At 40.6% G+C, this 17968-nt stretch overlaps 1 protein-coding gene across 1 annotated transcript in view; it reads right to left on the reverse strand.

The window, feature by feature from the left end:
- Window positions 1-17968, reverse strand: part of SLC9A9 (solute carrier family 9 member A9) — a 332462-nt gene that overhangs the window by 305559 nt on the left and 8935 nt on the right. Inside the window, exons 2-4 of the mRNA XM_044432976.1 lie at window positions 10076-10278; window positions 2698-2775; window positions 1352-1428 (exon numbers count right to left, since the gene is read on the reverse strand). Of these exons, the coding sequence (XP_044288911.1) occupies window positions 1352-1428; window positions 2698-2775; window positions 10076-10278 (358 nt within the window). The remainder of the gene's footprint in view (window positions 1-1351; window positions 1429-2697; window positions 2776-10075; window positions 10279-17968) is intronic.

Below are 17968 nucleotides of genomic sequence, written 5' to 3' on the forward strand. Positions count from 1 at the left end.
AGAGAGAGAGAGAGAGAGAGAGAGAGAGAGAGAGAGAGATGTGCTTGACTGAGGTTTTAGTTTTCTAAAACCTAGAAAACTAAAGGCACTTTGGCACTTTGGCAAAGTATTGGCACTTTGCGATAAATGAGTGGATTTTGCGATAAATGAGTGGATTTTGCGTTGCAGTTTGGGCACTAGGTCTCTAAAAGGTTTGCCATCACTGGCATAGGATGAGGAGGGAAATACACCAGTCAAGCAATTAAAAATGAGTAAATGGAAGAGTAGAAGAGTTATCATGTGGATGGGACAGACTCTGCAGGCTTGCAGAGGATGAGAGAGTAGCTGGGCTTGGAAGCTCACTGGGCTTGAGCTTATAAACTCATTGATCAGGCAGTGCCAATCTTGTGATGCTCACCTTGAATTTGAGGTGACAAGAGAACTCTGTTTTCCAAGCTCCGGTGTGATTCTAATTGGGTGGAGTGGGTGTCCCATCATTCACTAGGCCTTGAAATGACAGAATTATTGAATCTTGGAACTGGAAAGGTCCCCCAGCCCTCTCCACTGCTCACTGCAGGATCTGCAGCATACAAGGCAACTACAGCATCCCTGACAGATGGTTATCTAGCCATACTGCTATTCTGTATTTTGTATTATGTTGTGATTATGAGCTTTGAGTCCCATTTTAGGGGAAAAGATGTTTGTTTTAACTGATAAACAGTAAAATCCTTTCAGTTGACCAATGGAATAACTGAAATAGATTCCGAACCCTGATCTCCAATCATGCAATTACCTTCAAGTCTGTGAACTAACATTATGCATTTTACCATACCATCTTGTCAAACTGTTTTGCATCAAATCATTTCTGTTTTGGAGTCAAGCTGTCTTTATTCATATAAGTGAAATCCTGCTGCACAAAAGGAATACGCCTCTGGGTGCCAGATGCTGGAGACACACAATGGGTGGAGAGGATTTTTCCTTCAGGCCTTTCTTTTGATCTTCCAAGAGCAGTCTGTTTGGTCACTGCCAGGAGCATAATGCCAGTCTAACCGAGGTATTCTTAGAGAAATACATGAAAGCAACTGTTCATGCACTATTATAAATGCAACTCTAATGAAGCAGTATGACTCTGAGACATGAATGTGGCAACCCATTCCAAGAGACTGAAGCTATGGTTAATAGCAAACAAACTGTGACTGAAATCACTCAAATGTGTATTGGAAGCTGCAGATGGTCCATGGAAATTTGCTCCTTAGGAACATGAAATCAAACTTCAGCACAGGAATCCTCAAGCAAGTTTTACACATGTCTGAAAATCAGCAGAAAGCACAACATGACTTTAGAGTGACAATACACTGTGGATTTTGCTTACCCAATAACAATACAGGAGATTGCAGTCCCTAAAAATGCGTATGCCAAAAGTGATCCCAAGTTGCGAAAAAAATGTCTCTGTGAAGCAGAAAAGGATGAAAAAAAGATTGAAATTCTATGTCAGTTTAACACAGACATGTATGCACATATGCTTCTCTATCAGATCTAAAAGTATAACATGAAAAATTATATTCTCAAACTTTGTTGTTGTTGTTTTTTTAAGCAATAGCTGTTCTCTGCCCTGCTCAGGTTAAAACAGCAAAGAGTCAGGGATGGAGCCTGTGGATTTCTTTAAGGACATCCCATAATAGCATCAGACTTGCGTTTTTTTAAAGAGAGAGATTTCAGTAAAATCCAACACTAACTTGCACATTGAAAAATGAGTTATCCTAAAAAACAAATAATAAGTTGGGAGGTAGAGGGCTTTTGAACAAAACGTAGGAGGCACGAGTTTTGTGTGCATGTGCATGCTGCGTGTATGCCACTATCTAGCTAATCTGGGCTATGATGGCCACTATTCTTGGTTATTGGCCATGCTGGCTAGGGCTCCTGGGAGTTGCAATCAGAACATCCAGATGGATGCAGGTTGGGGAAAGCTGCTTTTAAAACTGCGCTGCATTTTGCAGGTGCATTACGGTTTAAAAAACGTTGCATCAGATTTTAACTGTTTGTTTGTTGTGTGTCTCTTGAGTCAGAGGGTGTTACTGACTCACATCCTGTTAATGGGTTTTCCACCGGTAGCTGATTGGCCCCTGCATGAACTCGCTGTTGGAGCAGATAGGACTACGGAGTGCATAGGAGAGCAGGTGGTCCGATCCAGCTTGGCTCTATTTATGTTTGTAATTATGATGCAATGCATTATTTATCATTTAAGCCATTAGTGAGTTAGTAGAAGTATACTTTTAGTGCATCTCTATAATGTACCATAATCTTGGATTACAAAACCCAAGTGGTTTTATCAGTAAAGTCAATGCCGTGAAGACAAAGTAGTACTGCCATATTGTAATTATTGAAATATTTAATCTGTGAAGAGAATTGGGATTAGGTCAGCAGGCAGAGTATACTGACAATGTTTCATAGCTTGGAGCTTGAGTCTGATATGTTTTTGGTATGTTGCTGGCTTGGAAAATTTTAAAGCATAAAGTTAAATTATACAACAAAAATGGGAATCAGAATGACTGTTTGGAATTGGATGAAACATCTACTTTATCACTGTCTTTGCTTTATCTGGGTAATGTGAGTCTGTGGCATTTAATATCTGGCAGTGTTGTAAATTTTGCTGGTTGGCTCTGTAGATCAGCATGTATGTCAGACTATTTTCTTTAGCTGAAAAGAGAAGCCCCTTACCTTCTTTAAACTGTATCCTGCATGAAATATAATGGGAGGTAATAAAACATTGAAGAAGATGGAAGGATCAAAGGTCATCTGCCAAAAGGAACAAAGACACCAGTTAAGGTACATAAAACAACCAGTAGGAACTTTCTGTTTTAGGAGAATCATCTTTTACATGACCTTCTGACACCAACCCACAAAATTTTTCAAAATGCAATAATGCAAATTTTTCTGTAAAATGCAGAATGCTGTGAGCTGTGCTTCTCTCTTCCAGCAGCAATAGTCTCACCAGTGCTTCTTTGCCAAACTTCTTTATGTTACATGCATGTCTCTGAACATACACAAAGTGAATTGTTGAACCCTCTCTGACATTCTTCACCCAAAGTTTTCCTTATGAATCTTTTTGCGTCTATCCCTGGTAGGAGTAGTGCTGTGGAATTAGGCACACCTGTGCTGCTGCCTCAGAGACCCCACAACTGTGATGATGGACTATCAGGTCCACCTCCTCAGGAGGCTGGAGGTCCCCATCTGATAGACTCCCCATCTCTAAATCTCCTCCCTTGAAATGTTGTTGTTCTTCCCCATTTCCACAGGAAGGTTGACTGGTCCCTTGGCTGTCTTTGAACTAATTTCTCCTATAGTAGAGACAGGTGGGTACCCAGGGCCTTGGACTGCAGCTGGAACTGGGACCATTTCAACAATCATCTTAGTATCAGAGTCTGAGCTGTCAATCCTGCTGGATAGACTGTCTCCCCTGCACCCATCTCATCCTCAGATTCGGAGGTGTCAGTCCTGCCAAAACAGTTAGCCTCTCATGCATGCACCTGAGATTTGCCAGAATGCATGCACATGACACAGAATAATACAATAGCAAGAATGTATATTTTAAATTATTCTTCAAATTAACTATTGCAACAATTTCCAGGGGGCTAGCCATGTAAAACAGATGCAGCAAAAACAACAAAGTCTTATAAGACCTTCAAGATTTATTATGGCATACACTTGGCTAGTTTTTAATGTGCTGTTCAGGCCTCACTATCTCTGCAGACGTAAAATAGCTTGTAATTCTATGCAAGTGGATTTTTAAAAAACAGATGCAAGCTAGTCTTGCTTCAGTTTACTTAATAGGGCAAATTACAAACACTGACTGGATTCAGACAAAATGATAGCTTACAGTTAAGAGTTGGGTCTCATTAGCCTATATTTAAGAATGGTTGTTGAACCGTAGCTTGTTACTGAAAAATGGAATATTGTGTTGTAAGAACCCAGCTGCAATAACAAACCATGGCTTGTTAATCACAAACAACTCTTTACCAGAACTCATAACCTGTTGTTGAGTTGTGTTCTATGGGCTGCTTGTAGTTATGATGGCTTGTTACCGTGGCTTGGTTCATACATCTCAATAACAACCTATCATTCAACGATTACCCACACTCAACCCATACACAACCCCTGTCTGTGGGTTATCATAAACTCATTGACTGGCTACAAAATGCCTTGCTGTTTAATTTAATATTAAAAACCTAATCTTAGTGGGTGTTGGGAGTAAGAAGGGCAGTTGTTTTTGGCATGCATTCCCAGGCTCAGAGGAGGAGCAGGGGTGGGGGCGGGATCAGAATGTGGGCCAATTCCAGATGTTGAGATGAGAGAAGTGGAGCCACCTTCTCTGGCTTTTTCTCAACAACCTCTGGGCTGATGAATGCATTCTCTCCAGCTAGCACAATATAATAGAAGAATTCTTCACCTTCCTTATGAGTAACTTAACTTCATTCTGCAAAGTTGCAAGTTAATTCATTTCAATGCATGATATTTGTCATAACAGAAGTGTTCCCCTGTTATAGCTGACCTTCCTCAGACTGGTAAAGGAAATGGATCCAAACAAAAAGTCAATGATCTTTGTTTCATAGTTCTTCCTTTGAATAACAGAAGGAAATTAAGGCTACAACACTATGTGTGATGGTGTATTTTCCTCATGTAATCATTTTTGATAATCCTAGCTGGATTTGAAGTGATCTCTCCACCCCAGTTTGGCTCCATAGATTTGGATTCTGTGGCCTCCACCCTCAGTGCATGCAAGCATCACACAGTGGAGGGTGGGAGGCAGCGCAGCAACAGCGATCTGCACATCCCCATGCCTTGCACCCTGCAGGTCATCTAGATTACTGTTTAAGCACTGCAGAGGGGGAGGAAATGAGGCTGTTCAGACATTTCAGCCACATTCTTGTCTCCTTCCTGCCATGCAGCATGTCCGACTCTCTCCGAATCAATTTCTCAGCTTGGAGAGGCAGCCGACACACTTCTTTCCATGCTGGCTGCAGGATGGTGGTGGGGGATCCACATTATTCAGTCTGAGCACTGAGGTCAAAAGGACTGGGACACCAAATAATCCTTTGCCTCCTCCAGCAATGTCGGAAGGGCATAGGATTGTGCCCTCATAAAAGCCAAGAATTTGCATTCCTACTGAAGATCCATTTGGAGATCTATAAGGCTTCTTTATCACTACTAACTGTAGTTTCTGTTGAACTTAAATGTGTTGATAATTTCCAAGCAATTTTATTTAGAAAAGAATAAGCTGAAGTGCCGTAATAATGAGTGTTCCTACTCATTAACAACAGTGATCAGTTCTTAATAATCTTTTTAGTTTTCATCAGGACCAATGGGAAATGGTGCCATGGCAATGGAATGAGTATCCCTGGGACAATCACAGTGCCCTAAGATGCTTAAGAAGCTCTATTCATTTTCTCCATATCAGAGATAATGCAAATAACTTTCTTTACTTTGTTGTTTTACCATAAAGATCATCTCTGTCTCTCTGTCTCTCTGTCTCTGTCTTTCTCTCTTATACACACACACACACACACAAATGCAGGTTGTCTCTTTCGTTTGTGAAAATAGCAATGCATACACATTACCAAAAGAGAGGAAATATCTTACCAAAAAGGAGAATAAAAGAGATGCCAATTTCCATCACATATGCAAATGTATATGCAGAGGTGCACATTCAGAAATAATAAATATAATTCAAACAGAAATAACATACAGGCAGTCCTTGAGTTACTAACATGTCCCATTCCTGAGAAAATGGAAATTTGTCTTTGAGTTGAATTTGTATTAAGTCAGATCACATATATTCAGCTTCCCACATTTGCTGGGGTTAGGGGCACAGGATCCCTGTGAAATTGGAAAAACTACTAATATTGTGAATAACTGCTCAAACTCACCAGTGCTTCCTCTTTGAGGCAAGGAAGTGCTGGAGAGATTTTCCTTTCTGGATGAGCAGGGCAGGGAGATGTACTTTGGAGGCCTCCTGCTCTTAACCTTTCACTTCCTCTCTCCATGGTGATGCTGTGGAGGCCCTACCTCTCTCCCCTTTTGCTTCCTCTCTCCCTGTGGTGATGACAATTCTTTGCAGGTATTTTTAAAATAATAGGCGGTATGGAGTTTGTTCATAAGTATGGGTTATTTGTAACTCAGACGTTTGCAACTTGGGGGAAATCGTGGGAATTTTACTATAGTGGGAAAATTGTGACAGGAGTCCTCTAGTCTGGTATCAAGGTGCTAGCTGTTGATGGGCAATGTCTAAGCACTTGCTGTCCCCATCTAATAGTTTTTTAAGCTTTAAACCAGACTAAGGCTGGTCAGCCCATCGAATGGAAGACATCTTCAAACACACAACAGTCCTCTGTAAAATAGGATCCCTGCCAGCCAAATGTGGGCACATTGAAGAAGGACTAGGTACATTCTACTCTTGAACATTCAGGTGGCAGCAGTGATGAAGAGTGTTTTTGGTCATTCTCAGCTGACTTTAGTCTTTAGAACTTCAAAAGCTCAGGGCTCATTTATGTTCAGAGCTGCCTGCTGCCACATGAGACTGCCTGCTGGTTAAGATAGGCATTAGAAACCGTGGCCTTGGTTCCTCTCATTTTATGAGATTGGATCAGAAGGTATATGAAAGGAGGAATCAACATTGTGGAACACTTTCCCTGTGAAGATCTATCAGGCACCTTCTATTTCAGTTTTACACATCTGCCAAACGTTTACTTATTTCACTTACGTTTAATGGTCTGAGTGTGTGCTAGCTTGCTGGATTCTGCTTTCAATTCACCTGCTGTTTTCACAGTGACTGGGTTTGTATAACATGCTAAGCTATAGTAACTAACATGTTGTATGAATCTGCTGTCCCACAACACCATGGCATGAGGCTGAGAAGCCACAGATACAAGCTGTGACTTGTTCTGGGCTTTCACAGCCACTCCTGGCTATGTCATAGGAACAAGAAACCCAGGTGAAGCTCTGAGGGCTATAGAGTCACTTTGCCAGAGCTATGGAAAGTCTTGCTGCTCTAGCCAAGTGACTGCAATGCCAGCTGCCCAAAGTACTCAAATGGCAATTTGGGCAGCTGTCATCAGCTTCCCTGTTGCCATGCACCACTTTCCCAAGCCCCACTTAGGCCTTGAGGAGATGGCATAAAGTGATGCCAGTGTCCACTGCCCACTGCCTTCCCAAGCCACTCTCAGGGCTGCATATTCTTCCGAATATGGTCTCCATAGGAGGATGCCAAGCAGAATCTGACCCCTACCCACTGCTCTGATGTGACTAATGCCCACATGTTTGCACTTCGATTCATGGAAAAAAATGCACATGAAATGACTGCAAGGGGTTTTTTTTGGGGGGGGAGGGGAGACTTTACAAACATGCTTTCATCAGTGAGAGAAAACTGTGTACCTTTCATTTCAAAAAGGATCATGAGTGATGTGTACATTTTGGGACATATGAATAAAATGTACAAGATATTTTGTTTGAAAAAGGAGAAAAAGAATTTACAAATTGATTCTGGCATATGTCTGATTGAGCTTTGAGGTAGAATTTAGAAAACCTGAGTGAGCTCCACTTTTTCCGCTTCACATATCCTTCCTCATGAGATAATGTATTGCCATTTGTCTAGTTCCAAATTTAGAAATTCATGACTGACATATCTTACTGTACATTTGGATTTTTTAACAAAGGATAGAAAGGAGATCTATTTAATGTACTTTCAGGAACAAAACTTGAACATGATGTCAGAAACAGTGCAGGAAGAGTTTACTTTGCCCAACCCTTCAATGCAATGTTCCTTTATTACACCCAGTTTTAGTGGTCACTGTGCAGTAAATTCCTGCTTAAAGTAAAGTAACGAATTCTGCTGTATAATAACTATTGTTTGTATCAGATGTTAGATTTCACTGCATCTTCCATAGTTTCTGCTAGATTCGTATCTTTAAATGTGAGAGCCTGTCATTAGCAAAATGGTTTGTAGCTCCTTTGTCCTGATTCAGTGCTTTTCCTTTATGGGGTTAGAAGCCTGGATGAATTATTTAGCTTCATAACAATACAGCCTGACTCCAAAATGACTTCCTTTTTGCCCCTGTCCACCAGATAGCTCTGCTTGATAAACAGGAAGTGAAGACTCAGCATTTTTTCACCCATTCTGCTTACTTTGAATTGCCAAGTGAATGTAAATAGGTAGCCAATAACAACGAGTAGTAAATTTCACTTCACTGACAACTTTATGGGGGAAACTTGGAGCAAGAATTTTTATTAGGGAGTCTTCTACACTGACAATCCCAAATGCAACATTGACCTGATAATTAAATCAGCAAATAAGTTTTATGCACCTTTCTCCTATATGGTTTTTAGGGGTGGGTAGGTGGAGGGAATAAATTGCATGGTTGCTATTCGAATAATGCAATAATATTATATACTTATTTCCATATGTACAGCATATTTAAGACTAATTTCAGGAAAAAAAAACACCAAGTGTGGCAAGTATGAAGGAGCTAACCACAAAAATCAGGTTTGCTGTATCGCTTCCATTTTAAAGGACAACAGAGGGAACAATTTAAGAGATTACATTTAAGAGCATCAAAATAGTTTTGCTGCATCTGTCCAGCATTCTGTTTCCCACAGTGGCCAGCTTTGGGAATCCCCCAGATATGAGGGCTACAAACTTTCCTGATGTAATTGACCAGTAGATATTGATCATAACCAGTAGGAATTGATCTCCATATCCGCCACTGACTTGTCTTTTAAGACAGCTAAGTTGGTGATTATCTGCACATCTTGTAATAATAAATTTAATATCTGATAAGCACCTTTGCTTCCTGCTCTTATCTTGCAAGGAGCAAAACAATGCTTGGAGGCCTGGATTTCTAAAAGTTACTGTATGGTTGAAGGAAATCACATTCTTATTTAGTATTCATATAGAACTTCCAAGGGCTGTGTCAGTGTTCAGGGTTTCACATATATAAACTTGGTTACGATGTAATGCTAAACCACAGCTAAGTGCCTGTGAGCCTGCTCCCATGTCTGAAAGGGTGTGTAGAACTTTTTTGGGTTTTTTCCTCACAAGGTGCACCCCCCACCCATTCATTTAGAAAGATTTCTCAATGCAAAACTTAACTGGGAGAAAGAAAGGCATCTCTCAAGACCATAAGACAAATCAGAAAAGAGTCAGTGAACTTATTTCAGTTTTGAAGGTGGAATTGGAGATCCATTCCTGGGCCCTTTCAGCTGCCATGGAGAAAATTGTGCTACCTGTCTCTTCAAGCTTATAAGATTGACCTTGGTGAGGTGGAAAGTGTGTACTGTGGTGGGCAGGAAGGTGGCTGCAAAGGCAAGGAAGAGTTTTATCCTGAGCCTCTTCCTGCCTCCTTCCCTCCTCCTCCAATGGGCCCTTGCTAGAACCCAGCTAGCCAAGAACTCAAGGATCAGAGTGTGGTTAGGCAAAGATTCCATCCCTCCTACCTTGTTGGCTCTGGCCCAGCAGAGAATAGAAACCTTGGGAACCTCCAGGTTCAGGTGCTGTCTATAAAGTGCAATTCACGGCTCATATCTGAGTGGTGAAATGCATGTAACCAATGGCAATACACTCAGGAGTGCTACAAAAACATGAAAAACCCACGTACAAAACCTGTGAGTACATTTATTGGCCCTGCTCATGCATGGATTCCTTTGTATGTACATGGGCTGGCAAGCTGTGGCTGGCTACAGCTTCCATTCCAGGTGCACACTACATATACACACAGCAACATGCACAAGTGTCAAACTATACAATGATTTTATACATAGGTTACATATTCCCCTTTCCTTTCCTTTCCCTGGCAGTGAATTGATTTCCATTTGGAAGTTTGTCGTGTTTCCAGTAACCTTCAAATAATGAAAGCAGGAAGCCTGAGAGAGTAGAAAGGCCTTTTTTCTGTCTGTTCTTCTGTTTCCTGATTATACATCAACAGTTGATTAATTAAGATGGGCAACAACCTGTACCACATTTAAGTCAGTCTGGATTCAGGGCGGGGATCAATCAGAAATGATTATGCAAGCTCTTTTACTTTATAGAGGACAACAATCAGCTTACCTTTTGCAGCATCATATTGCCTTGGTGTGCATTAATATTTTGCTGGCTGATTTCTCTTTTGTACTGATATTCATATACTTGATTGGATATGTTGACAAGCAGAGTGGGCAAGCCAGCTTCAAGCTTCTCACAATCATAGACCGTTCCTTTTTCAAAGTCAGATGGTGCTGTAGCATAGCGTAAAATTAATCCCATTATGAGACCTATGGACAGAAAGAGGAAGCCCATAAAAATGATGGAGGATGTTTAATGTAATTCTCTGTATTTTAGTGAGCCTAAATGGAGAGAAATGACAAGTATCTTGTCTCTTTAAAAAAACTCTTTAAAAAATTACTTGGTTCTGACTCCTCATGTTGTCCATATTGAGATTTTGCTGTTACCCTAAGAAAGAATATATGAAACCAATTCATCTGTATCACTTGTATTCATATTATAAGGTTTGATATCTATATCTGTAGCTATCTGTATACTCAGAATCACTTCAAAATTAGCTAAATGCTGTACAACACATTGTAATTGGTGCTATACCAAATGTATAAGTTGCATTTTGCTTAAACACACACACAAACAAAGTTCTACACTAACCGACATTCTGCAACTTGAAACACTAGATTTGTTGACCTTTATATATTTACTGAGAAAGCAGCTGGGCTTAGACATTGGCTTATGCTGCATATTTATTCTGTTTCTGCTAAATGCTGCAAAGATCAAAAGGTTCTGAAGAACTGGCAAACCTACTCAGAGATTTCTTTTGGGATCTGAACAGGCATTGCCCTCACACTTCACTGCCTTAAGTGTCCTTCCCCCAAACAGATGTTCTTCATATGTGTTCCACTGTAACTCCCATTATCCCCAGATAGCATGGCTGTAGGTGATAGGTGCTACAGTCTATCACATCTAGGGAGTGTCAGGTTTAGGGAAGGCTATCTTAAGAGACAGAAAAAAATGAATCCTGGATCATCAGGATGATACAGTGCTTGCACAAAATTGTAGAATTACCGTACACAAAGGAATATGAGGGGGTAATGAAATGCAAACCAATAAATAACATCACAATATGTATACATTATGTATAAAATATGCATACATTAGAGAAAAATGTTCAGTTGTGCACAGTAGAATTTTTCAAAAAATGTGTACATTAGGGAGAATGTGTATTAAATATGTTTGTTAGGAGGAATGTGTACAAACATGAAATGTACAAACTCGTTTATCTTTAGAATCAACCATAATCCTAGGGAATTTTCTTTCACAAGTGTTCTGCAGAATGTAGATTAATGGCTAGTTTTAATGGCTTTCCTAAAGCATTGTGAAATGCTTTAAATAAATGAAATAAAAATGTTTACAGTGGATATTGTCTCCATGCAGACTTCCTGTGTATTCTGTGGAGCGGAAAGGAAAATAGATATGAAAAATGCCAGTTGTTCAAACAATTCAAAAGCCAGGAATCAGCCCCTAGAAAAGCACACTATCAGTGAAGCACTACGGGTGAAAATTCCTGGCTCTAAAACTAACTCAGTCATAGGAATATGCTATTGTCCCCACACATTTTGACTGGGCAAATGCATGTTCAAGTTCTGACAGAGAGGTCCTCAATGGCATAGATGACTGTGCCCTAGAGAAGCTGGCCATGGAATCAACCAGAGGGGGTGCAATCTTGGTTTTAGTCCTGTGCAACCTTGATTTAGTCCTGTGCAACCTTGCAACCATTAGAACAGGGTGCATAGGTTGGTGTGCCACTGAGTAACAGTGACCATGCTGGTGGTATCAGATTTAATAGACAGTTAAGTGGAGGACTGCCAACGAGGAGGGACACAGTTACATTGAATTTCAAAGGAGGAAACTTCTCAGAAATGAAGGAACTGTAAAGAAGAACCTGAAGAGGGGAATCAAGAAGGTTGATTACTCAAAAAATTATACTCAAAAACATGAGATCATTATCAAAAATATGTTTTTGAGATTACTGAAAAACATTATAGCTGAGGTACACGTAATATGCATACCACAAGTTTCATTTTTTGTAAGTCTTCCTGTGATGTTTGTAATGGACAGTTTAGAAAAGCTTTTAATAAATAAATAAGTGGAAAGAGGTAGCACAAAGTCAAGGGAATTGACAAAATCCAGCATGGTTAAGAGTCAAGGAAGCTATTGGGGAGAAGAAAGCTTCCTTCAAAAAATGAAAGTCTTGCACAACTGAAAAGAACAGATGAAACCACAAGCTTGTACAAGGGAGATACAAGCAGGCCATCAAAAAAGCAAAGAAACAGTTTGAGGAGCATGTAGCTAACAATATTAAGGCTAACAATAAAAATTTATTTAAATATATGAAAAGAAAGAACTGGCTAAGGAAACAGCTGGGGCATTGGATAATGGAATTAAAGGAACACTAAGGAGGGATCAGGAGATTGTAGGAAAGTTGAATGAAATCTTTTTGCCAGGCTTCACAGCAGAGGACAGTGAACAGATACCTGTCCCTGAACTTATGTATACTGGAAGGGAATCTGAGGAATCAGGCCAAAGGGTAGTGACAAAAGATGAAATTGTCAACCTTATTGATGAACTGAAAGTCAGCATGCCACCTGGTTCAGATGGTGTCTATCCTAGAGTTATGAAACTGCTGACCTTCTTATGTACCATGATATTTAATATGACCCTAAGATCAGCCCTTTTACCAGAGGATTGGAGAATGGCCAATATAACACCAATTTTTGCAAAGAGATCTGGGGGTGGGGGTGCTCCTAGAAATTACAGGCCAGTTAACTTAACATCTGTTCTGGGTATGGCTTGAAAGCACTATTAAAGATGGAATCAGTAGCACATAGAGGACACATGCTATTAGAGTAGCACATCAGCATGGATTCCACAAGGGTAAATCTTGTCTCACTAACTTACTGGAGTTCGTTGAGTGTGTTAATAAGCATGTAGACAGGGCTGATCCAATAGGCATTGTTTACTTGGACCTCTAGAAGGCTTTTTACAAAGTCCCTCACCAAAGGCTCCTGAGCAAACTAAGCAGCCATGGAATAAAAGAGGGTCCTTTTATTGGTCAGTAACTGTTTAAAGAACAGAAGGTGGGATGTGTGAATAAATGGCAATTTCTCCCCATGGAGAGATGTCACCAGTGGAGTCTCACAGGGTTCTGTATTAGGATCAATGCTTTTTAATCTGTTCACCAATTATTTGGAATTAGGAGTAAGTAGATGAAATGTTAGCCCCATGCTCAGCTGCTGTGAAGAAGGCAAACTCCATGCTAGGCATCATCAGGAATGGAATAGAAAATAGAACTGCCAAAATCTTACTTCCCTTATGCAAATCTTTGGACTTGAAATACTGTGTTCATCTCTGGTTGCCTTGCCTGAAAAAGGACATTGTTCAGTTGGAAAGGGTGCAGAGAAGGACAACAAAAATTATCTGGGGGCAGGAACAACTCCCTTATGAGGAGAGGCTATGACAGCTGGGAATGTTCAGCTTAGAAAAAAGGCAAGTAAGGGGAGACGTGGTTAGAGGTATTGAAAATAATGCATGATGTGCAGAAAGAGGAGAGTGAGGCATTTTTCTTCTTCTTACATAACACTCAAACTGGGGGTCATGGGGGGTTTAGGACCAATAAAGGAAATACATCTTCATACAGTGTATAGCGAAACTGTGGAATTCACGGCCACAGGAAGTGGTGATGGCCACCAGTCTGGATGGCTTTAAAAAGGAGGCTATCTGTGGCTACTAACTTTGTTTACTAGGTTTGTCTTCCTTTATCCCAGGTGGCATAAAGCAGTTGCTTTACATATAGCAGTTGCTGAGAAGTTGGGCAGGAGGAGGTCTTGCACACATCCTGCTTGAGGGATCCTGTGGGCAGCTGGTTTGCCCCTGTATGTACAGAGTACTGGATTAGATGGAGCTTGGGTCTCATCCAGCATGGTTTTTCTCTGTTCTTGTTCATTCTCTCTCTCTCTCTTCCTCCCTCCCTCCCTCCCCCCCCCCCCCCCCCCCCCCCTCCCCCTCTCTCTCTCTCTCTCTCTCTCTCTCTCTCTCTCTCACACACACACACACACACACACACACACACACACACACACACAGTGGGTAGTTTTCTATGAGTTGTAGCCCTTCCCTGTATTGAATACCTCTTCTGCTGATTGAAGGGCTTTCTTTGATGTCATGCAAGATTCTCATGAAAAAGAAAGCAGACAGACAGCATTGCTCTTCCTTTAGCACAAAGCACTACACTAAAATGTTCAAACCACTGTATAGGGTTTAACATGGATATTCCAAAGAGAAAGATGAAGAGAATGAAACAAGAGACCATGAGCAGTATCCATCAGTGCAATTCTGCAAACTCAAACGGCGAAATCTTTTATTTGTGCAACAACTTGCCCATTGTGCTAGCAGTATCTTATGGCCCACTCTCCTGAAAGGGATTGCATGATTGCTTGCAGAAACACAACCTTAATTGTAAGGTTGGGATTTCCACTTAAACTTGGTTTTCCCTTAGAACAACATTTATTTGTGCTAGTGGAATAACACCATTGGTTGCTGTCTATAATTATGGTCAATAAAAATGGGGAAAATGTGAACAAAAAACTGAATGCCCAGTAACAAAATGACCAAAGTTCCCATGTATCCACAAGACACTACAATTTAGTGAATGTTGTTCCGCAATCCTATGAGGAGGTTCAGAATTGGCTGGGAGCCCTTTAACTACTGCTGCCAAACCAATGTTTTGAATGAATGCCATGTCATACAAGACAACAAAGAAAGTGGATTGTATAGGATGCTAGTCTGTCTTCTTCTGATGTGGATACTAAGTATGTGGATTCAGTACTTTCTGGGTGTCTACATGGTTATCAGATCTAATTTATGTGAGTATGAGACATGTCAAGATTATACACTTTAGTCTAATATTAGACCATGTAAAGTGGCTTTGTATAAACATTCAAATATAATTAAGACAAAGTGATCCTAGTGCAAAAACTTAATAAATAAATGAACAGTGGAAGCAATGGTGCTTTAAAAAGACTCCCTGCCTTTTTAAATTAATTAATTATTAATTATATTATATTTTTGGTTGAACTCTTTTCACTAATATTCATCCTTGGCACATCTCTCATCCTTTCTGCCCCACAGAAGGCACAGGAAACCTCCATCTGGACAGTTCCCATTTGCAAGAGTTATTATTTGTTTTACATTGTTTTAAAACAACCAAATCAATAAACAACCAGTGTCTATTCTCTCAGGTCTGCAGATGAGTTGCATTAGAAATCCTATTGTCCCTGGCTTGCATAACCCATGAGTATGCTGACTCAGAATGGTGTAGTTCAAAAGATTAAGGGATGCAACCAGGTTGAAGGAGGTCAAGATTTTTTGTTTGTTTGTGTTTGTGTGGTTTTTTTTTTGGGGGGGGGGAGGGAAGATGTAGCAAAGTGATTTAAAAAAAAGAAAGATTTTTTTTTTCAACTGTTGAACAGACTGTGAATTTGGCATCAAGCAGAAGAAAAAGCTGGAGATCAAATCGCAATCGCTTCCAGTCATGATAACTAAATATTACCCCCAGTATCTCAATACCAGTTGTTGGGAATCTTGTAAGGGTAACCTTGCAGTCATGTCATGCATTTGTGGGCTTCCCGGAGCATCTGGCTGGACACTGAGGGAGCAGGATACTGGACAAGATAGCATGTTAGACTGATGCAGCAGCATTTTTTCTGTTCTTACAGTATGATCTTTAAATAGTGAATAGGGATGTCTGAGCATTTCACATCTGATTGCAAAACATGCAAGCAGGTCCCCCTCCAAGCTCCCAACATAAATGTGCATATTATCTAACACATGCCTTGTCCCAGTTTCCAGTTAGGTTTGCACATGTTTCTTCTATTCAATCACTCATCAAGTCGTGTATGTTTTACATTCACACAGAGTGAGTGGTGACTGCAAACATGCATGGGAATTGGGCATGAGACAAACAGCAAGTCAGTGTTTGGAGAATCCTAGAGATCTCAAACATCACTCATTAGTCCATGCCTAATGAGTGATGTTTGAGATGTGAAGTGAATTAACTTAGAACTCCCCTGCCCCCCTTCTCCTAATGTTACACTTTTATAAAGGTCGACACACACATAGGTTAATGTTAATAGACACCATGCACTTGTGTAGTAGTCTGAGGGAATCACTATGATGCAGTCAGGATATGTGGCAGTTTAAGAGCAACATAATTTCTTTGTCTCTCAGCAAGTCTCTCCCAAGTGGCCTCTTATGTGCAAGCGATAATATGCACCAAGAGGAGGTTTCACATTTCAGGGGGCACACAAATTATGTATACCAAACAGGAAGCACATCCTCCAGCTGTATCTATCAGAAATGGGCCAAATTGCTGTGTTGCATTGACTGGCATGTACTAAGCCTGGAGCTGTAGTTCATTCACACCCTTCAGATCCTGGAAAGCCTTATTGTTCAGGAAAGAACTACACATTGCATGCAAATACAATAGAGCCATGATGCCGTTGCTTAAAAAGCAAATACACTTGGCACGAGAACCAGCATCAAGGGGAAGGCATGGTTGACCCATTCTGGAAAAGGCTCAGTGTCAAAAGCCCACTGGAGACATTCTGCATTTTCACCACTGCCACCCGTGTGTTCATCAGCCCCAGAAAACACAGATGTAGGACAGGCAATCTGTCTATCAAGCAAGCAGCTGGGAGTGGTGCTGAGAAAGAGGATAAGGCAGCAGCTGGCGACAGACAATTACATAATTAAAGACACTTTTGCACACTCCTTCCCACCTCTTCAGTAAGGAAAGCATAAGAAGCCTGAACCCAACTCATGAGAATTTCCCCATACTATTCTTTCCTTTTGAATTTCTTTTTGAAAGCCATTTTATTTCTAACCCATTGAATGAGATGGGTCTAAACATGTGGGAGACTTTTGGCACAGTCCTAGGTAATGCACTGTCACACGATACAAATCTGTCCTGAGCAGCTGCTTTCTGGGAGAAATCTGGATCCTGATTGGATTTTGAAGTCATTTGTACACTTACACTTATTCACTTATACTCAGCCATTTGTACTGGAAATGGTCTGCCGTAAACACAATAGAGGAGATGCTTTAGTACAGCAGATGTGGATAATCAATACTGTCCATCACTAATGGAGCTCTTGACCTTTTGCAGCTCTCAAAAGAACAAAGAAATACAGTTAAGGCCAGAAATTAATGAAAGTCAATTATGAGGGATTATCAGAGAGTACTGCGGCAGCACTCTGCCTCATTCTGCATATTGCACAGTTTTTATTCAGTGATTTGAGATATTTCTAAATCATACCTATACCCATGGGATGAAACCAAAGGGTTATAGTTATGTCAACTAATCTTGGTGAAGGACATTTGCTATGCTTTCTCACATACTTTTGATAAAACATCTGAAGCCCAGATCCAGCTGAACTGGGACTTTTTTGCCAGCCGGGTACCCTCCAGATGTTTAGGTCTTTGAACTCACATCAGACCCAGTCAGCATGGCCAGTGGTCAGGAATACAGGGAGTTACAATCTCAAACATCTGGAGCACATCAGGCTGGGGAAGGCTGCATTAACTTCTATACTAGAAGGCTTGGGTCTATTCCAAGCTATGCAGAAGGTCTAACTTAAAATACTTGACAAACGGCCATGAGGACAATTACTAGACTTTGTGGCCAGTTTGCAAACATTGTGAGAATGGATTGAAGAAGAATCTTGCTTTGTACTAATTTAGATCTATACCCTACAATTCTTTTCATACCATCACATCCCTAGCATCTGACCACAGCAAACAATGTGCCTGCAGATTAGTATTTCTGCAAATCAGATGTTTCATTCTAGTATTTTTCTTGCAAGGATAGATGTAAGTTACTGCCCAAGTATGAAATGTAAGTGA

Source organism: Varanus komodoensis, unplaced genomic scaffold (genome assembly GCF_004798865.1).
Source record: "Varanus komodoensis strain SLA01 unplaced genomic scaffold, ASM479886v1 scaffold25, whole genome shotgun sequence".
Lineage (NCBI taxonomy): Eukaryota > Metazoa > Chordata > Lepidosauria > Squamata > Varanidae > Varanus > Varanus komodoensis.